This window comes from Hippichthys cyanospilos, chromosome 21 (genome assembly GCF_059441005.1).
Source record: "Hippichthys cyanospilos isolate Australia breed blue-spotted pipefish chromosome 21, RoL_Hcya_1.0, whole genome shotgun sequence".
NCBI lineage: Eukaryota > Metazoa > Chordata > Actinopteri > Syngnathiformes > Syngnathidae > Hippichthys > Hippichthys cyanospilos.
The window spans coordinates 7,510,207-7,532,640 of NC_142389.1; the positions used below are offsets into that span (position 1 = coordinate 7,510,207).

Genomic DNA, 22,434 nt, shown 5'->3' on the forward strand with positions numbered 1-22,434 from the left:
AATTTGAATTCGTCATGGACAACGCCCCGGAAGTAGCCGGAACCGAGTGATTATTTTATTTTATTTTTTTAAGGTTCCAACGGGGGAAAAAACAGCATTATGACATAAAGGATACGTGATGTACTCATAGAATCATTCTTGAAGGTTATTGTTTTAAAAAAATAATATTAATAATAAATAAAAGGTGCTCTCCGATTGGCTGCGTTCGTTATCAGGAGAGCTCGCGCCGGCCGGTGTTACGTTAAAGCTAGCAAGTTGTTTTGAATAATGGCTAGCTAAAATAAAGGACAGCAAATATTACAATCGCTTCAATGTAACAAGCTCGGTGGTTTTGTCAAGGACGTGGGGTGCCTGTGCTTCACGGGTCGCTTTAATACGAAATTTGCGTCTTTAAAAAAAAAAAAAAACAAAAACGGGGGCGCCTGTCCCTTTAAGGGTTATGTAGCCGGGCTAGTCAATGTAGGACGAGCGACCGTGCGCGTTCCAGCCTGATCTGCGGCTGCCATCCCCATCATGGCCTCCACACCGCTACCCCCGACTCCGCCGCCACCGAGGATGAAGCGACCAGCCAGCGGCCCTTCCCTTCCCGACGCGGAGACGGACGCGAAGCCGAAGCAGAGGCACCGGTAGAGGCGAGCCGCGCCGGGGAGAGCCGCCTCACAGCCAATGCCACCCCGGTCTCCCCCATGCCTTCGCTCAAAGCCAAGCACGGCTACTCGATAAAGGAGGGTTCGAACCCGGGCGGTGGCAGAAACATGTCAACAAACAGGGATTATTCCGTTAATCTATCGGTGCAGCAAGTGCTTAGTCTGTGGGTGCAAGGGTCGACGTTGCAGCACTTCACAGGTATGTTACGCCGGGCCAAAGGTGTCATTTAAATCGGAATCAAGCGGCGTAACGTGATATTTGTGCTCACATGCTGACCCACCACCACGCATTACTACCATACGAGAATGAATGACCCCTCGAGTGAGGCAGTGGGCCGCATGACAAATGTCATCGCTGGCCACTTTAGATTTTGTGACGTGGGTGCACCCTTCTCAACTGAATCGTGTGTCCCACCCTTTGTCTAGCTTGCCATTAGCGAGGATTTCAAAATCGATACCTTGCTCAAAGTAATTGTTAGTGGGCGGTGCTTTTACTGTGGTTGGATCCCAATTCTGGCATATTACTATCAATTTTATGCCCTTAAATAGTCAGATCGTGACCCAGTCTGTCAGCATAAAATAAACTGAGAGGTGTACACCGGAGAATACAAAGTATTGTTACTTTATATGTACGATTCACCAAAATCGTTAAATTAGACCTCAATTAAAAGTCTAAATATTTACACCCTTCATCTTAACAATGAAGCATTTTTTGAGATTTTTATGCTTTTAGGATTTAAGAGGTCAATTTTGACATTTTACTTGACATTCGGTATATACAGTATATTTTTAAAAATCCATTCATTTCTACAGCACTTAGCGTCACAGTTGAGGGAGTCCTATGGTGTTCTCAACCTTTTTTTTCCCCCACTGATGTACCCCCTGTGAAATATTTTCCCCACCATGTACCCCTGAACCAGTGCAAAGCATTTTTAGAAAGAAAATACTTCCGATTCGTGTCTTATTATACTTTAGAATTTAAGAACTACCAGGTGTATTTTATTCAACTCCTGAAAATAGCTTATGTAAAATGAGCTGCTCTCGTAAAATTGCGTCATTAATTGCGCAAAGGAGTCATTATAACGCAATTCAGTACACAAGTTGCTTCATGTTCCACTTAATTTACTTTTAACTTGATAAGAAAACTACTATCACTGTTATGGCTTTAAACAAACATTATATTGGATTTGCTGAGGCCTGTAGTAACCATGTTAAAATCTCACAAACCCCTAAAGTGCATTCACGCACCTCTATTTGAGAACCCCTGACCTTGTCACCTGCCAGTTACAGGCCACATTATGGCAAACAATTAGTCCTGCTCACATGTTTTTCCAGTGTGGAATGAAGCCATAGTATGTGTAACATTTATGCTCTCATTTGTGTTCTACATCAACTGTAAGCTAAATGATCTGTATCCTCCTTTGTCAAGCTTGCCACTGACGAGTAATTTAAAAGTCGATGTCTTTCTAAAAGTAGGTACACGCGTTAATTGCTGTCTAGTGGAAGAGCAAAAAATCATTCTGCCTGTCACTATGCTGCGTATTGTTCAAACTCATCTAGTCAAATGATTGGTGCTAGAATACCGTATATATGCAGCAAATGTTTTTTTCTCCCCCTGTCAAGTGATTCTTTGAATTCCTCTGGGCAGAAACATTTTAAAAACGAACATGTAGTCATTTCCGATTGCAACACTGCCGCTTTTTGAGTCGCCTATTTTGCATCCTGTGTGTTGAGCAACGTGTCGGACATGAGCAAAAATGAGGTAGTCCATGATGCTGAGTCAGCAGGAAGCTTGAGCACGCGTAGAGCTGCGTGGAAGCGGAGGCACAGCACATTGTAGAGAGCGGGGATGAGAAGAGTATAGAATACTGCCACCTGATACCCCCAATACACACACACATAAATACACACCAACCTCCTGGCCCCTTAACAACCCAACCAGGTGAAAAATGACCTACTGAGATATAAAATGGGGTCACAGTGAGAATGCTTGTGCAGTAAAATGGCAGTAATATGCATTCGCTGTCACACCTGCACAATGTAATGAGATATACAAGATATACAAGCGCTATAGGCTTTTACTTTACAGCGCTGTGTCTATTGGAGGCCATTAGATGTATTTGCATGCTTACTAATAACTGGTAACTACAGTCCATATCATAAGTTATACTCTGCTTTCTTATATTCCATTCCCTCAATTTAGTCTAGTTTGGTTTATTAGCCCTTTGGCACTACAGAATAAACACACATTTGCTGCTGTTGCCCTTTTTAGTAATGGTTTTTACCTCAACCGTTGCTTTTATGACTAATCAATAATGAGACTTTGCAAAATATTGAGTCTTACTATGCTGCCGGTGAGACAGTATTTCTAGCTTTTTCACCCATTCCGCAAATAGCATTTCTGGAATACAGTATAACACATTCATAAAAAGTGTAAAGTTTACATACTCATGACGTGACATGCTCATTTAAAAGTTATTCTGGTTGTGTTTCAGTTTGGTGCGGAGTGACTAATTGTAGTCCAGTCATAAGAAAAAAAAATCATAAAGATTTCAAAATATTTGTCAATTACTTGAGGAATCTGTAATAGTAGACTTAAAAGTTTTGTCCATGTTTTATACCTTTTTTTTTTAAAAAAAAAAAGCAAAAGTCCGCTATATTTATCTGTTTTTATCAGTAATAAGTTATTTTGTCGACAATTAATTGATGACTAAATTATTTTTCATTCACTTTTTATATTTAAAAAAAAACACATTTTGCCACTTCCTGTTTACTGAAAATGTCATCACATAAAGGCTCTGGTAATGACCAATGATAGCACAGCTTGTGAAGGTCACATGTCCAACAAGTGGGTCGTGATTGGTCAATACCCATGTCTTTTGCGCGAATGTTGCTGTGTTGATGGCAAATGGAAGAGGGTGTTTTTAAAGATATTAACTGTACATGAAAAATAATGTAGTCATCAATTATAGCAACACTAATTGTAATAATTAGTTACAGAAAATATCAAAATTGTACTTTAGAATATTACTCAAGTGGACTATTCCTTTAAAAAGGGGTAGTTAAAAAAATGTATGGTAGTTGCAACAATTAACACATTCTCTTTTTGCATGCTCAATTTGGAAATTGTCCTTTTTTCTCAAATAATAGGGTCTCAATTATTCTTGTTTTTTCCAAAAAACAATGTATTAAATTTAAAATAATTGTTAATTGCAGCCTTTGATGATTTGTTCGTTTGTGGTCTCACTAGTATTCTAATCGATATTGCGTTTGTGGAACTGGATTTAAGCTGCAAAATCTACCTGTATTTATCCATATCAGGAGGCGGCCATTTTGTCACTTAACACAATCCTCTGAAAATCACATCACATTTGCTCAGGGCTCAGGTAACGATCAATCACGTTTGTGAATGTCGCGTGATCAAGCTCCGCAAACAGGTGAGAGGCCAATTCCAGTCGAGGTGACTGCGGTACTGGTTCTCTTGTGGTTTCCCTCACTCTCAAAAAGAGCTCAGTGCAAATCCTCAATTGGGCGCCAGATGCTCTGCCTGTGCAATCTTATTGAAGGGTCCCAATGGAGCGTGACAAAATGCCTCTCTATACATCATGTAACCGCCTTGTGATTTGTAATTGTTCTATCTCGTCCCGTCTCGAACGTTGCCTTCCTCCCTGTCTGAGAAGATGGCTTTAACTAGACAGCAGCAACAACAGCCCAAACAGCGTGTGCTGTCACATGGAACAAAGAGCCACTGTGTATCTGTGCAGGCACATGTCTCTCTGCTCAGCCTGACCACTAATTGCCAGATCAATAAATAGACATAGACGCTCAGGAAACTAGAATTTAGTTTAAAGTCTTACTACTTGTGTGTTTGGGCTCATCCCTAATGATCTATCCTTTGTCTACCTCCCTGTTAGAGATGTGGTACTGGGTGTTCCTGTGGTGTCTCTTCTCCTCACTCTTCGTCCACGGGGTGGTGGGCTTGCTCATGTTCATCATGCTGCAACGCCATAAGAGGGGCCGTCTCATCACCGTTGTGCTGGTCAGCGTGGGTTTCCTGGCCTCCCTCTCCGGAGGAGTCATCACCAGTAAGTTGTTGTTTTCATGCATTATTTTCTCTGCTTGTTCATCCTTTTTTTTTTATGTGAACTCAGCAGTGTTCCGCATATTAGGGTATTTGCCTGCTTACGTCAGCCGCAGGTGGAGCTGACAACGGCAGAGGCAGCTGCTTGTGATAGCAATTTTGTTTTTAGACAGCTGAAGCTGGGATTCGTGATCATACAAAATCATTTTTTTCACCAGAGAGTGATATCCCAAATGAGCTTTTTTGAACGAATAAATCGAGGCTCTTAGGACATAAGAAGGTTCATCTGTTACTATAAATCGAAAGTAATTGATAATGTACCCTCTGACATCACTTTACAGTATTTGCAATCACTCTTCAGAGCAAAGCCTGCCGTGTCGCTAATGGCTAGTTAAGCCATATTGTCACTTAGGCAGTACTTCATCATCAAGCCGTCAAATGAGATTTTGTCAATTAGTGTTGTGGATGAGGCGCGTTGAATGTAAATCTCACATGACACACTGCATATATACTACCCACCAGTCCTTCTACATGTTTGTGCGAAGCTAATGCTGATGTGTTGGCGCAGCTAACGCTTACATGATCATTTTGACCATATGTTTACGAATATGGCTGTAGTTATTAGCAGTTTTGAAAAGCACCATATTGTCTCACCGTCTATCAGAAATGTGCATTATTATTTGCAATGACAGATTATTTTCTTTGGTTTACCTATTCTTGTGGCTTTTGAGGTCTTACCATAGAGTTACGGTTTATTTATTGGCCCTGTGTGTGCCTATTTGTTCGCTCACTAATTCAAGCTTTGCTCTTAAAATAGACAAGATAATATATTATTAATGTTAAGCAATAAGGAAGCGCTGAGTATCGACTGTCTGCTCCCACTTAACCTACACATACACTCAGCAAAACATTAACTACAAATCGTAACCAAACTATTGAATAACATTTCCTTAACATCTGTTGAGACCAGTTAAGGAAATTGTCTCGTTTGGATCCAATTGGAATTCCATAGTGGAGACCTGTGTTGATGTAGTCGTCGAAGCAGGCATATGCTACTAAGACACAGCCTAGAGTTTTGTGTCCACTGTAGTAGACATTTCCTTTTTTTTTGGTCATAACTTCCGACTCATTCGAGCCTCCCTACGAAGTCCTAATATGCTCAGTAGTGGACATTTCGTCTTTTCTTAATGTCTCGTGTGTTTAGGTGGGATGCATTTAACTTGGTTGTCTTGCTGAGACAAAATGGACTCATTTGGTGGGCTCAATGCTGGGCACATGAATTTCAAGAGGACTTTAAGAGTTTTATTCCAAAATTTGAAACAATTTTTCTGATGTCTTGAACTAAAAAGGTAAAAAGCTGGCATTTGAACACAGTTGTGAAGACCTTTTATATCCACTTTTTGATCCATCAGTGAATAATTACCACCATCCCTAATGGCGATGCATATCGTAAATTTAAGATGGAACCGAATAATGATCAACATTGTCAGCGTCTGTGTTTAATTGCTTCATGCTTGTGCCTCTTTTTCTGTCTGTCAGGTGCTGCAATAGCGGGCGTGTACCGCGTGGCAGGGAAGGACATGGCGCCGCTGGAGGCTCTGCTTCTAGGTGTTGGCCAGACCAGCCTCTCCGTCGTCATATCCTTCTCACGCATCCTTGCCACACTATGAAACGCAGGTAATCCTCGAAGGACACAGACTTAATGAATGGCAGCCAATCAGAGCCTTTAATTTGGCTTCTGGACCTTTGGGACTGGGTCCAAAAGTCTCAGTTCCTTTACTGCCACCATCGCAAGCGCACCTTCTTTGCAAAATTCAGAGGAAACTCAATTCAGCGCAAGCAGCGCCGGGCAAACACACCGCCACCTTCAGCTTCTGGACTGAAAGCCATGTTGGGGGTGTTTCCAGATGTAACTTTGTGCCAACGGTCTTCTCTGGGATGTCCCGCATGCCTTTAATGGACACTGACCCTTGAAGGGTTCTCCTAGTTGGGATTAATAGGACATTTTTAAAGCGTCAAAACTTCAGTTGGTTGTTTTATAGACTGATGAGGCCATACAGAACAGTATTAATAATCACACCAAGGTTTTACAACACCATGCACAGATTCTAATTATCATTCCTTTTCTATACACAACGTACATGCTGCATTATCCAATTGCAGCTAGCATGTAAGAAAAGTCAATTCAGCCGAAGCGAAAACAAGTATCAGTGCCAAAAACTGTTCACGAGTGAACATTTGGGGTGCAGTACAGACTAGGCATGGGCCGATATTAGATTCTGACGGTGTGATGAATCTGAGCAAAAGTATCACAGTGTTACATTATCGTGGTATTAAAATTACTGCTCTATTTTATCTATTCTGTAAGTTGATTCAACTCTGCAAGCAACAGCGATACTGTATTAATTGTACAGTACTATTATTGCAACACGACTGTGACTTGATTCTTTTCTAAGAGGCACGTTGTTGAGGCAACTCTGCAAGCAGCCAGTCGTTTTCTTCCCATTTAAATGACGAGTTTGTTTCAGTAGATTAAGCAAAAATAAAAACTTTATTACCCACGATAGACAATAATCGCGGTTATTGAAACTTTGACTTTTTAACTCCACGGTAAACAGTCAAAACAATTATCGGCCCATGCCTAGTATAGACGTTAAGGTGGGTTTAATGCTCCTAATATTTATTTATTTATGTTTACAAGGTGAACCTATGAATAAAAATGAACTGCCTGTTTGGGCCCCCTGGTAACATAATTTGGCTCAAATACTTTTGGGCAGACATCATTCACATCTTAAACCAATGAAATCTTATTATCAAGATTTGTGGGATTTTGGGAACTTTCAAAGTTTGACATTTGTATGGGAAATGAGGGGAATAACATGTCAATTTACAAAATAGAAGGGTGGATTGTAACATTTTCAATTCCGTATATTTCCAAAACTCTCCATCTTAGATTCCCATGGAATGTTTATTATTATTATTTTTTAGATATTTTCTAGCCCTTTGCAGCCGTAAATGCATCTGGTTTTTACTTTTTAGGTTTGCTGTGACAGTTGGCTCTAATCCACCCTGACTCAGAATACTGTATTTATTGGACTATAAGACGCACCAGATTATTAGGCGCATGGGTATTGTATATTAGGGGAAATTTCCATGTATAGGGCACACTAGGTTATAAGACATACAGGGTTATAAGGCACAAGGAGAAAAACAAACCAAAAGAGGTAATGAATCAAACGTCAACAAAGTCGACATCCATACATAAGGCGCTCCTGATTATAAGGCATGCTGTCGATTTTGATTCAGTTAATGCATTTTAAGTGTGCCTTACAGTCCGAAAAATACAGTTCCTAGTTTGAGAGTTAATATTTTTTTTGTTTGGTTTGATCTGTCAAATCCAAACAAGCTAACATTTCACTCCGGACCCCTACATGCTAACTTCCTTAGCATTAGCAGGAGTGAAACAATATTGAAATTTGAAGCCAGGCGCATGACTAATCGTTGCCAAAGCTACTTGGTGACAAAAGCAGTTTTAAGGTAAGCTGAGTCGATGCTAGCGTGTTCAGGTGCTTACAGATGGACTCTTTAGCTTTGCATTTTGCACTGAATTTACGCTTGCCTTATTTTAGCGCCTTGGGATGCGACTAACGCAACATTGGCCGTTTATGTATTGGCATTCTTGTTCCTTCTTACTACGGATGCACGATAATTATACTGCGCTAAGAATTACCATTTAAGGTCAACAAACACTTAATGCCGTTTAGTGCAGCACTACAGAACTTTTAATGTACATTCTACATATAGTAGTGTCGTCAAAGCAACGTACAAATGGTTTTTTTTGGTCAAAAAAAATCCTTCCATTCCACTTTACAATACTTGAACATTATTTTTCTCTGTAATTTTTTTTAAGTTGGAAATTATCCCAAACTCCATATTCAAAAAGGCAGTGCAAACATATTTCCGATGCATGTCATATATTTTTAGGTGACCTTTAAAGTTGACCTACTCGTTTTTTTCCCCTCTAGCCCTATATAAATGATCAGTTATTGGTAAAGGTGGGGATAAAAACAGTTACCGTGCATCCCTAGTTCTTACATACAGGTGATCTGGTGAAACATTAAGTCATAGTCCAAGTTCTTAGAACAGTTCTAATTGAAAGTACGTATAAACCTAGAACACACAGATTGCTCCGATATTGTTCGTTTGCTAGTTTAAACCAAGGATGCATTAGGGTTCACACAGCCATTCCTTAGGAAATATGTTCTTAACTTAACAAAACCCAGTCATATTTTTAGATTTTTTTTTTTTTTTTAAGAGTCCAGCCATTCAATCGCATTTTTAATTTTTACATTTTTTTTTTCAATTGTTTGGCTAAAAGGAGGCCTAAAAATTGCTGGTTCTTACGTCATCAATTACTTAAAGTAATTAAGTGCTAAGGTAATCGAGTACTTCAGGTGCTGAAAAACAACTCTTCGGTAATCAAGTAATAAAGCAATTCATAGATTAGATAAGTAGGTCTAATGTGATTACTTTAGCTCCTAAATTACTTAATTACCTTAGCGTGAGTAATTGATTACTTTGAGTACTTTAGTACATAAAATAACAATTACTTATGTACTAAACTCCTAAAATCACTTGGAACACCTAAAGGAATAGTTTAATGTTTTGATGATCTCTGGACTTGAATATCTGTACTTAAAAAAAAAAAGTCATCTCAATTGAGTAATCTGATCACGTTTTTAGGAAAACTTATTCTAAACAAGATCACTCGGCCACACCCGAATACCTGTAATGCAAGATAACATCCTTTTTTTCCCTGGTCTAAGACACTGCTTGAATGATGTTTTGAATGATACTGGTATAGGTAAAGGTGATGCACCAGTTTGAGTTAGGCTACTTAAAAAAAAAAAAGTCACCGGTTTCCTAATGAATTCAATCCTAATCCCTGGCAACAAAACCCAAAGTAGGAAGTAGATGGGTATTTATGCCAAAGCATTCATTATTTACTAGCTTTATTTCTTGTCTCATTTGAGTGTTGAAACGTTTTTGAATGAATTGCTGCTTCAAGATTGGTAGTAAAATGCCAAGACTGCTTTCAGTGTTATGAGGGGTTTTTTTTGTGTGCCTTTCTCAAGGTAAAACACCACCTATTCAGAGCTTACGTAACTGATATGGCTCACCTTCACTACCAGTTTAGTACGCAAGAGGGCGGCATTGCACTGGATTGAAAGTGCTGTGAAGTGTGACGATAAATATTTTTTTTTCGTAGTTGTTTTCCATGATTCAGAACTATGAAACTAAAATCGGGAGCCCCCCCTCCCGAGTCGCCATTTGAATCTAAATTGTATTGTCTGTCTGAACTATTTCCCTTTTTCAGGGACCAATGTTGAGTTGATAATGATTATTTATTAGCCTTTTTTTGTGTGTGTGCATATTTCCTCATGTATGACTTTAATGGTGCTGTTGCAGTGTGTGTGATTGCTACCACCAACAGTATATTTGTGTGATGTGTTTTGATCCTAATAAGTTATTAGCGGTTGTAAATGGTGCCCTAAAGCAATGTTTCCCAATTTTTATTGAGTCAGGGCACATATTTTAGTGTATTAGAAGAACCTTATTGTACACCGCCACACAAATATGCCACAAAAAGTTTATTTACTGAAATAATAATCTTGTGTCCATTAATTATGTTGTCACATAATGAGGTTAATTGTACCTACTGCCATTTAGTAGAAGAACATTTTTGTTTTTCTGGCAATATACATCGCTGGCATTAATAGGTGATCAAATCTAAACTATTCGCTGTTCTGGACCAATTTATATGACCAAATCAAGCTGATGATCTCTCAGAGCACACTGGTCGGGAAATACTGGCCAAAAGCATCCAACCGGAGGCATGCGGAATTATATATAGTTTGTTTTTTGTGGAAAAGGTGCAAGCTGTGTTATAGAAGAAGGCGGTGTTGCCGCATAGTACAGCGAAAATAGCACACACATGAATTCGCACTGTGCCATGAGCAAATGTGAGTATACTTTCAATTTTTTGCTGAGCCTTGTGCAGATTTGAAATAGTCTTAGTCATCTGTGTGTGTGTGTCCTGCAAAATGAAAAAAAAAATGCACAGCTCTGTTATATACTTGTTTTTGTTTTTTTTCCATCTAACAAAATGCCCCATTACTCTGTCGCCCAGATTCCATTTTAGCTCATCCCCATGAGGATTGCGTGTGCAGTGTGCAAACGTGTGAATGGACTACGGATGATCTTGGAGAGACAAATTTGTTCAAAACCCAAAGTGGCACTTTGTAAATAATGTATAATATGTTAAATTTTTTTTTTAAGATTTTGTACCAGGCGAACTGCTGATATTTATAATAATGGCTTATTTATGTACAAAGTGTTTCCTGTAAATATCAACTGTCAGTTGAAATAAAAATCTTTTTAGAATACAAAAATGTGTGGGGTTGTGTTTAATTTATGTAGAAATATCAAGTATGCTTGAGATATGTGACAAGGAACAAGACGTGGCACGTGACAAATTGGGTCGAACCATTATCGGATGGGGGAGAATCTAGCTTTTAAAAATAATGAAATTGAGTAACCTACTGAACATAAAATGTGTTTAATATTTATTTGTATTTTCCTGAAACATTTAATTTACTCATTATTTTTAAGGGATTTTTGCATGTTTGTAACCCATAAGAGTTCCTTCAAGGATCCTCAGAACCACTGCTCTCAAAATCACTGTTTGAAAACGGGGCAATTGAGTGACACCAAGTTTTTTTTTGGACAAAAGGAGAAACTGAAAAATTTTACGAAAATTTTCTGCAAATTTTCTGAAAATTTTCTTACAAAGGTTTTCTGCACAGCGGTGACTTTGACACATTTTTTGTAGCATCCAAACCATCTCAACAGTTCATCCCTTCACTAAAACATGAACAAAAATAATTGACAGTTTGCGTATGTATTTAACTACATTACACGAGCGCTTGATTGGCATCTTATTAACCGCATCACAAAAACTTTGGTCTTTTTTTGATTACAGCGCCACTGTACAATGTAAAGCATCCAAGATATCAAAGCTTTGATTGTCATCTTCTAATAAATTGTGGGTTGATATGCCAAGGGAGCTTTCAACACATTTAATATAGTATGAAAATTAATCAAGTAAATTTGATGCATTCTGTTAACACAACCTCAGCATTATATTATACAGTTGGCTACTAAAGCACTTTGAAGCTTTCTCCAGGCACTTTGAAAAGTTTCTTAAGCAACCCACTAACTTAGATTGCTTTTTTTTTTTAATGTAACTTTACATCAGAGGAACATAAAAACAAATGCCCATCGGTGCTATTATTTGCTACATTGCTCCTGTCTTCTAACTTTTGGTGTCCCTCACCTCCTGCTTGTCTTTTTTTTTTCCACCGTTGATTGCCTCATTTACATTTCTTTGCGATTGCAAATATCTTCACCAGGCCACGACCTCTTTGGGCACCTCATTTAACTCTACGTGCCCACCCGCCACAAAGCGGACCATTTTTAGACTAAATGAAATGTTGTGCTTTGTCTTCGTGGGGCAAGAGGAAATTGGCTGTTTCCATTTGGTGCCATGAGACTTAAAAAAAAAAAAAAAAAAAGTGGAATACGTGATCAACATTGTAATGACAGGCGGACGGGGCCTCCCTAAACATTTTGATTGCACCCCAGACTGCATGGCTGAACTAAACACAATTCCCAACCCAACACAATTGTCTTGTAACTTTTGACATTTTGTTGCTATTCTGGCAGTGGCTGAACTTTCTCAGACAGGATGTGGTTTTTATTTTCTTTTTAAGACACACAAACCTTCCGCAAAGCGACGCGACGACTTTACTGCGCTGAGAAACTGGCGAGGATTTGAATGAATGCGATGGAATTTAATCAACACGGCGGAGGATTTGTTATTTTGGTCTTTAACCTGTGTGACTGGATGTCTGGCTTCCACTCAAACTATGCTGGCGCTAAGTTTAATAATCAGCGAGTGAGAAAAGCTGAACGCAAGTGATAAGGGGTCAATGGCCGCTATATGAGGACAGGAAGTGTTTCATAACAGCCCCCCCCCTTTATGTGGCTTTGGAATTTATAATGTGCGTCTTTCAACTGATATGAAATCTAATCACAATTGAGTGCCTTCATGTCAGTGGATTTGTCTATGTGTTGATTTATTAGTAAAAGGATTTTTTTTTAATGAAATCATTCAATGCCAGGGACGTATTTTCACGCTTTTTAAGAGTCTGGACATTCAATCCCAGAAATTTGAGTATTGATTTAATACATAAGTATGTGGAAATTAATATCCTTAAGTATCATTTTAATACTTAAGTATCTGGCATTTCATGTCCACACTGTTAAAAAAAAAACGTGAAAATACGTCCCTGGCATTGAATGAGTTAAATATTTTTATTTCTATTTTTTTTAACTGCCTTCATCAGTAATCATACATCTGTTTATAACTGCTGATTAATGGATGCAGCTCTATTTGATTAATAACAGTAGTTACCTTGTCCTGACACTTTTCCACAGTCAAGAATGTTGGAATGTTACATAAAGGTTTTCTAAAGGCCACAAGTTTGAACTCAGAACACATGATTCTTATTTCGATGATGTCCGATGGGGGGAAAAATGTTTTGTAAGCGCGATCAAATTGGAGTTGGGCCAGCGTCCCACAATAGATCAGGTTCCACCTTAGAGGCTCCACTGTATACAAAATCCTCTTCGGATTATATCACTTTTTGGAAAAGGTTGTCCCTGGTGTCAAGCATATACATGCATTTTTTTTTTTAATGCTTAATCTTGATTTTGTAAAGCAACCCTGCAGGCGGAAGCCTGAGATACATCTGCTAAGTCCACTCACTAAATTGCCTACTGCTTTTCTGCCCCTTTCCATATTCAAATTATAAAGCAGCTAGACTTGATGGTATCGCCCCCTCTTACTGACCGCTGGGCCACTCGCTGCTATTGTCTTATTGTTTCCGCCGCAGGAAATACTCGAGAGTTTAACGTGAGTGCAGACAAGGGGGCTGCGTGCCTTCTTTGTTTTATAAAAAACAAAACAGTCCTTCAACAATGACTGGACGCAGGCCAAGTCTTTTGACCCAGCGGATCATTTCACATTATTGACCTCGCCTTTGTGCTCTGCGGTTCGACTCCAGTCGTTAAACATGTACAGTATATAAAGAACAGACAACAGACAAACAGTCCACGAGGCCGGTCTCCATCTGAGACCCGGCCCGCTGTCACAGCAGCGCCGGCTGTCTGGACCTGGCTCTGATCTCAGCGTCTGGGTTTACTTTAGGAGAAAACCTCCGTCCCGGCCTCCCGGCCTGGAATATCCTACACATTTTCCCGCGGTGACAACAACACAATGAAATCTGAGTCGAGCCGGAGAAGGGCGATCAAATGAAGGCCAAACACCAGCTTGTTTTCCATTCTTCCTAATTTAGATCAGACAATTTTGCTCTATTGGGGAGATTTTTCAGTCTTTTGAGGGTTGTTTTAAATCCCGCAAACACCCGCTATTTAAGAAGGCCCTGCCAAAAATAGTAAAAATACACAATTGACGTGCAGTTATTTTAATAATCTATTCATCTGTCATTATTTAGTCAATAGATTAATCTGATTAAACAAACACGGTTCTACTATTGAGAGATTCATCATATATAATCAATTGATCTAGTTAATCTTTGGCTTGAAAAAATGGCAGATTGACGATGGCGGAAGGGGGGGTGCACTAATGATTGACAATTGGCGGACCAGCAAAAAAAAAAAGATAAAATGCCCACCTCTGTGTCTTAACCCTAACTCTGCAGTAACAATGAGAGGTTCTGGCAGCCAACTGGGTTCCTCCTTTATCAATGACAAGGGAGTGACTACAGACTATTGTCTTGAGCTGCCGTCGCGTGCGAAGAGACAGTGAGATCAATTCCAGGCTCAGACCGAAAGGGAGACGTTGATTTATAGACCACCTATCAACTACAGTTGAATTTGAGACATTCACATACATACTTACAAGTTTGGCTTTGGGGATCGAGAATCTGTGAAAAAAACCAAAACAAAACATATATATATATCTTTATACTGTCTGCAGGTAATTTCGAATTTGGTTCAGTAAAAACAGTGATCTACATTTTTTTTATGTGTTTTATGAAATTATGGTAATTTATTTTCTTCATTTCATAGTGTTTTTCTAAGTTGCACTGCTTTCAGTTTGTGTATGTGATGTAGGATTTTTGGGGGGGGGGGCGTCAAATCAAAATTTAGCCTCCTATTTTTATTTATTTATTTTTTTTATAGACGTGTCAACCAATTTCACAGTTCAGTAAAATAATGTCATGATAGCAACAAACGAAAACAGACCAAAGAAATATATGTAAACATTTCAGTTACATCATCGTTAGGATTACACATTAACATGACATTTGAGGAAATTAATATATCACAAAAAATTGGTAGACTTCAAAAGTTATTTGTCTTTTTTTTTTAAATAATTTCTTGTACAACATCAAAAACAAATACCTCAAAACTAAAAAAAACAGACTTGGTGAAAATTATGTTTTCCTTAAAAAAACTTTTAACTTTCTGTAGCTTTTTATTCAAGATAAGTAATAAAAAATATACATTAAATAAATTGCGTAGGAAATCAAAAGTCATATGGCTAAGAACGAAGATAAGTAAGTACACTTCAATTGTCCGTGAGATATTGACTGACATTTTATTCTTTATCAATTTAATACTTATAAGTATCAAAATACACTTAAAAATAAAGATGACGTGAGAAATTTACATTTATGAAAATGAATTTTCCCTAGCAAAACACTTGCATTTACAGTACTCCATAAATTTTTGTTTTCAGACTCGAAAATAACAAACATTTGTTTACAATCTTGTAGTAAACAATTTTCAAAGTCCAACAAAAAATAAATACGTCATACTTCACAAAAATAACGTGCGTCATCAGTATTTAACAATTGTGAAATATCCATGTTAGTTGGGTAAATATTATGTCGCCATGTTTTTCTAATCCTACCTAATCGACCATCAAATGACATCATCATTATTTGCTATCTCTGATTGGTTGTTTAGAAAAGAACTTCTTACAGTTAATTTGGACTAGCAAAACACACCTGGAGAAATCTACACACATCATAAGCTTAATATTCTTGGAATGTGTTGCTTTTTATTTCAAATTTGAACGGTTTTTGTCGTATATTTAGGTGAGTACAGTTGATCTTTTTGTAGTTGCGTGCTGTGATTTTCATTTTTGTTGCCATACTTAGCACGAGGTTAGGTCCCCACTAGAACCCTCGTATCAGCTAAACACCCATATTTTCATAGTTAAGTATAAATGTGAATAACTAGCAATAATCAACAGCATACATCACGACATGTTTGTGAATGATTAAAGTCGAAGCGCTTTAATATATAGTTGTTCTCCCTATTAACCACAAGGGGGCAGCATCTCCTCTCTGGCTAAAGCTGCTGACTGTCCACCTCAAGCGAGAAGCCCCTCAGCGATTTTGCCTCCAGCAAGTAGAAGACGGAGACGCCATCACTCACTTTGACAGTGAATATCCGCTCCAAGCAGGTGATGATCTCTTCTAAATCGAGACATTAGTCACATATTCACCTGAGGCACGGAAGGTGTCGTGGCCTGCTCATCTGTACTTGCACAGCACTGTGACACAAACTGGATCATCTGGAGATGAAAGTGGAGTTGATTTATCCATTGCCTTTTCCATTTATTTCCTGAGATGCGTTATTTGTGTTCAGGATCATGGTGGGTTATAGTACACCGGGGGTATTTGCCATATGATCATAAGACACTTGTCTTATCAGTGCTGCGAGAACTCATTTCATGCCTTCAGGATGAAAGTCAGCTATGTGAACCACCGCACAAACAATGACTTCTTTCACAGCTGAAAAAAAAACATACTGTTTGATAGAGCTGCACAAATGTTATTATTTTAGAATATTTTAATAATTGCTCAATTGATTGTCAATGAATAAGATCGAATCATTACAATTTCCGAAATTTGTTTTAAATTTCATAGTGCAGAAACTACACTGATTCAAAAGTATTTCCTGCACTATTTGTGCATTTTATGATTTCAGTGACTTGTTTGGACCATAAAAGAAAAAAAAGATGTTTTTCATTGTTTTCCAAAATAAGAGCAGGTGTTGCAATTCTGAGAATTTGGACAATTTTAGATCCAACTTTCCATGATAAAAAATAATAATAAATTAATTTGATTATTGGATAATTAATGACTAAATAATTAATAGGTGCGCCACTACAATATCTTACTTAAAGGGATAGTCCACTTGTTTAGCAATTTTCAGCAGTGAGAGGTAAATATTTTGTCTGTGAATAATTTGATAATTATTTTTCATGTACAATTAATACCTTTCAAAACATATTTTGCCATTTGCTGTCAAGTAAAATTGGCATCGTCTGAGTTAAAGGTTTGGCTAACGATCAATTACAGGTCACGGTCATGTGATGTTCACACTCTGAGCTGTGATTGGTTGTTACCAGAGCACGTAGTCATTTTCAGTCAAGAAATAGCCACTATATAAAATCATCACAAAAATGTGTCACATTAGGTGATTTGGGTCAACAGTTGTAGTTTCCAGTCCGAATCTTATCAACCCTTTCACTACCGATTTAAAAAAAATAAAAAAATAAAACTTATGGCATATATTACTTGTTTATAAGTCCAGGAGACTTGGAAAATTAGTTAAAAAAATTCCCACTTCCATAGATGAGGTTACAGTCCTGTGGGTATTTTATAATAATAATTCTAATAATAATATAATTGTGCCAGAGAAGAGAAAATGATCACCAAACGCCTGCAAAACATAGCAATCTGTGTAATCTAAACTAACACAAATATATATCACATATTATCAATATATTTCCACAGTACTAGATGGTCAGTTTACAAGAAATCGTACGACACAAGCTACCTTGTTGACAGTCGGCTGTATATTGTTGGTAGTAACAGAAAATTTGCTAAATGCCACTAGAATGTGTAGATAGTTGTGTAATGAACCGCTGGGATGCCATATCATCTTATTGCTACCATTCCTATACCCACTGCCATTTTCTGAAAAGCCGGAGTGAAACCGTTACGGTTGAACTTTGACATGTTGTCAGAGTCTGGGTGAAATTTCAGCTGCCTGCTGTTTTCTTTCAATGCTTTCCCTTAGACGAGAAATGCCTTTGATGTAAAGATCAGGGTAAATCTCAAATAATTACGGAAAATATTGCGATCCATTGCTGAAAAAAAACGATCGTTTGACTGCACTACCAACAATATATAAGTACAATCGATAACAACAATGACAGAGTCTCCCTTCGTCAAACTGGTCCAAAAACACTTGAGAAACGCAATAAATTGCTTTTCTCTTTATTCCCCGTCCAAGTCGCTTCTAATTCTATTTCAATGGATGAAAGTGCCACAATTCTGCGACAAGAATCTTCGATCTCAAGTCGTCGCAGAGGGTGGCGCGGACACATTTTGAAATTGGAGCGATAAGACCGGCCTTGTGTCGGAGCCCAGATAGCATCACGCCGCATGCGGCGAGTTGTCGACTACTTTAAAGTCACAGGACCAAAGGATTTCCTCCGTCGCGCACTCCCCGGCGCTCTTATGTAATGTGTTTGTGTCAGTTGTAACTGTGAGGCGTCTGGGGCTTTCTTGATCCAGATGAGTTGTGATATAAAAAAAGCTTCTTGTTCATCAATAATGGATTCACAGTGAACACGTCAAAACCCGACATAGTACACCAGAACAGTTATATAACGTTTGGATGTCAGGCTAAATGCTACGGAAAGGCACGTTGGCCTTTTACAAAATGGGGGAGACAATGACGGCTCTCGCTTAGGCCCCCCGCAGACTCGGCGGCCCCCGATCTTTCTGCCCTGCCCTGCCCTGACATTTTGATGGAATACGCCCGGGTCGGTGGCGGTAACAAGCCACCGCTGAGACGTCGCCGCTCATTTGAGCACCGGCGGCCGTCCCGTGGCTTTCACTCAAGCAGGTGATGGATACAGGCACTTTCATCTCAGCCATTACTTTCAGTCTGCTGCCTGGCAATGCTGACCTTTCCCCAAATGTTGCTTTGGAAGTACGGAGCGCTTAGCTAAGTTGTAGCGAGCAAGAATGTGACGACGGCTGGCAGAGTCCACAGGTTGCTCAGCACCGGTTAAGAGCACTTAAGGGCAGCTTGTAGGCTCATGTATAATACAGTCTTCCCTGCTAAATAGTGGTTCATCTTTTGCGCCTAAACTATATCGCGGTTTTTATTTTTTGAAGGGATTTTTGAAATTATCATACAGGACACTAAAATTTCTCTGTAAACGATTACTGACAAATTTTAACGGTAGTTACTTTGGTGTTATTTTAGCATTATTTTTTAGTGCTCTTGGGGGGGAAATTTGGAAACTTCTATCTTGCATTTCCTGGTCAATCAGAGGGAGATTTTGCAATGTGCTCATTGGTTACCTGGATGCTGTCATCGCCCAGGCACCCCAGAATGCTGTGCAAGCAATTTATTCATTCAAATCATATTTAAAAGCCAAATTATGTATATGTGTAATGTATGTACGCTTGCTGTGTGTAAATAGTACTTCCATGCTCCTGTACTACTACTACTGTATATGGATGGCACTCAGTGACTTTTCATGGTGTCAGGGAACGCATGAGGGAACGGATGAAATTTACTGTTCCATCAGCCTTAGTCAATATTAGTTGCATGTTTAGAAAAGCTCTTCTGTAAAACTAAAATGAATGGCTCTCATCGAATAGTTTTAGAATCGCTAATTGAGGTCGTTAGACCTGCTCATAAACTAAGGATTGCATTTGCGAAAATGTTTTTTCAAGAAATGAGCATACATTTAAAAAAAAAAAAAGCAAATAAGAGGGAGTACTGCAGATTTCTTAGGACGTAGCCAAAAGAATAATTGGTGGCCCACTCGGGCCATTGATTGATGCATGGACCCTGTTTTTACATAGTAGGCATCATTTCAAGTTGTAAAGCAACTTTGCACATCGGGGAAAGTCATGCATGTTTTTTTTTTCTTCTCGATGATAGGGTGTGTGTGGGTGGCAAGATAGTGGGGTAAAAATAAAGAGCAAACAGAATGAGTCACCCTACCCTCAATCGCAGTCTTGGTTATAAATAAATCCACGTAGACACGCGCACATGCATACGCTTCCACACGCGTGGCTGACATTACATAAGCCTGCGTGGGAGGTGTGACGCCAGGCATGTATAATTCATGGACGTGGGACTGAACTTGGAGCTAGGTCTTGTTCCACAGTGATCCCCCCCCAATCATCACTTATTTTTGGAGGGGTTTCCATCACAAGTTTGGAGAGTGTGTATTGAGTGTTAAATCAGTTAGGTGGAGTGGGGCAGTGTGGGGCGACAGGTCGTTTAGAACTTTCACAGCAGCGAGCTGTTGGCAGATGATAGGATGTCAATGAGGTCCTAACTTTGAACTGAGTTCAGACATCCACTTGGTGCATAAACTTGAACTAAGGTAAGCAGTGGAAATTTGGTGGTTAGTAAGTAATGCTAATCGGTTGTAATATAATTTCCATTTTGGATAGTGGACTCGGTTTTAATGGGCCTTTAACATAATATTTTATATATTCCACAATGTAATATATGCAACTAAATTACATTTAGCACATTGGTGATGTAATTTCATTTTAAATGTGAAGTAAAACGCAATGTTTGCAGAGACTGCATCTCTTACGGTGTGGCTGCCTCACCCCCCTTCATGACGTCGTTCAATGTCAGCCGGCCGGCCGAATCTTGAATCCATCTATCTTCTTGGGCGCTAATCTTCACCAGGCTTGCGGCTGATTAAGACTATTCAAACAGTGTGAATAATACAAAACGGCATCATTGCACCGCACTCACTAATATGCGTTCCTCCTATCAAATCAATCCCTGTGAGAACACAGTATTCATAACAATAGTTCCGCCTGTGGGTGAATTATTTACTCCTCATTTTGATTGTTCGGCTGTCTGTTCCCAAACACACATTTTGGCCACTTCAGCATTTTCAACAATAAAACTTTGTTGCTAAAAAACAAAATGATGCTGTTGACTTGGCTGACCCGGTGCAAAATTTCTCCCCCTCAGCTCCTGAACCAAAACGAAACTAAAAGTCATGGATAAGGTCGGCGTGTATTTTCTCTCACACGGTGGGGTGTAGGGGTATGAATTTCTTTTCATAAGTGTGCTCTAAGCCCTTTTCATCTGTACTGGTTAGGCCGCTGTGCGAGTGTCGAATAAGCAAGGAATGTTTAGAAATGCATCAATGAAGGAAAATTAGACTTTGGGAGTGTTTAGCGTGAGAAATCAACATTCCAACATGGTTAAAAGCTCCAAAAAGTTGACTTTTCATGTTATGGCCATTTAAAGGTCAAAATGGTGTATTTTATACAGAATTTGGCAAATGTGGAATTCCAGAAATAATATTAAAACATGTAATGATTTCTAACAATGTAGAGTGTTATTAATGTGAAATTATATTGTGGATTTAATTAATCTTTTCTCCTATGTATCAATTTAAATTTCCTAATTTGTGCATGTATAAACAATGAAAGATGCAATGTTTTTACCATGGGAAAACAGTTGAATCCGTTTTACATATTTTGATATGTTATCTCCAAATTATGTGGATAATTTACACAGATGTGATGGTCAACCCTACGAATATGATTTTGTGTTTGGATTGCAGCACACAAGAAGAGCGAGATACATAACGGCATGCATTGGTTCCTGAAGACTTCTTCTGCCGGCTGGCCTCAGGTCTTTCTTCTTTCAGCCTCGGGCTACGCGCTGCCATGATAATCCCCAGAGCCCGAGCACACGGGGACAAGAGAAGGTTATTAAGTGCCGATGTAACTCATAAATCAGCTGATGGATGAAGCACCAGGGGAGCCGCTTCCGACTCCTCCTCTCCTCTACTCCCCCGACTAATACGGTATTTTTCCAGCAAACCCAGTGCGCGTGGTTTTTTTTTTTTTTTTTTTGCTCTCCCTTCCCTCCTCCTTTTTTTTTCTTTTTCCAGTTGAAGGTCTTAAAGTAGAAACAATGCAGCTGACGGAATTTTTCCTTGTGTTTTTTCCTCTTTCTGCAAATGTTTTCCAAGCATCTGAAGTGTAAACATGCAGAACGAGTTGATAGTTCTGAGAAGACTTTACATTAGTGGACTTAATGATCTTTGCTGAAAATTCTGTTAGATGCTTTAATAGTTTGACCCCAAAAATCTCATTCCAACCAATGCAAGAGCTATACAGTACCATTGGAAAAATGTTTTTTTTTGTTGTTGTTTATATTTTTGGTCAGTATTTTCTGAATTGTGGGTTGGGCCGTCATCAAAATGAAGAAATAGTGATGAGAAATATTTGGTTAAAAAAAAAAAAACATGTTACAGCAGATATGTTATAAATGAGATTCTTAAAAAATCTGGAACTTTTACCATATTTTCCCAGTGAGGTCTGGATTGACTTTTGCGTCACAGCTGTGTTTTCAATAGTTTATAGCTTTGAATTTCCAAATTATTACTTGTTAGTGCTTTATGGTCATTATGCATTGAACTTTTTCAATGCACGTTCATTCCCCCTTAACCCTAACATTTCTCAGAGC

General features: G+C 38.8%; 1 protein-coding gene across 1 annotated transcript; it reads left to right on the top strand.

Moving 5' to 3' along the window:
• Positions 1 to 203: 203 nt before the first annotated feature.
• On the top strand, positions 204 to 11,174 carry tmem170b (transmembrane protein 170B). The gene is made up of 3 exons (XM_088405621.1): positions 204 to 846; positions 4,562 to 4,732; positions 6,268 to 11,174. The coding sequence occupies exons 1-3, from the start codon at positions 687 to 689 to the stop codon at positions 6,396 to 6,398; spliced, it is 462 nt and encodes a 153-aa protein (XP_088261747.1). The 5' UTR covers positions 204 to 686; the 3' UTR covers positions 6,399 to 11,174.
• Positions 11,175 to 22,434: the final 11,260 nt, after the last annotated feature.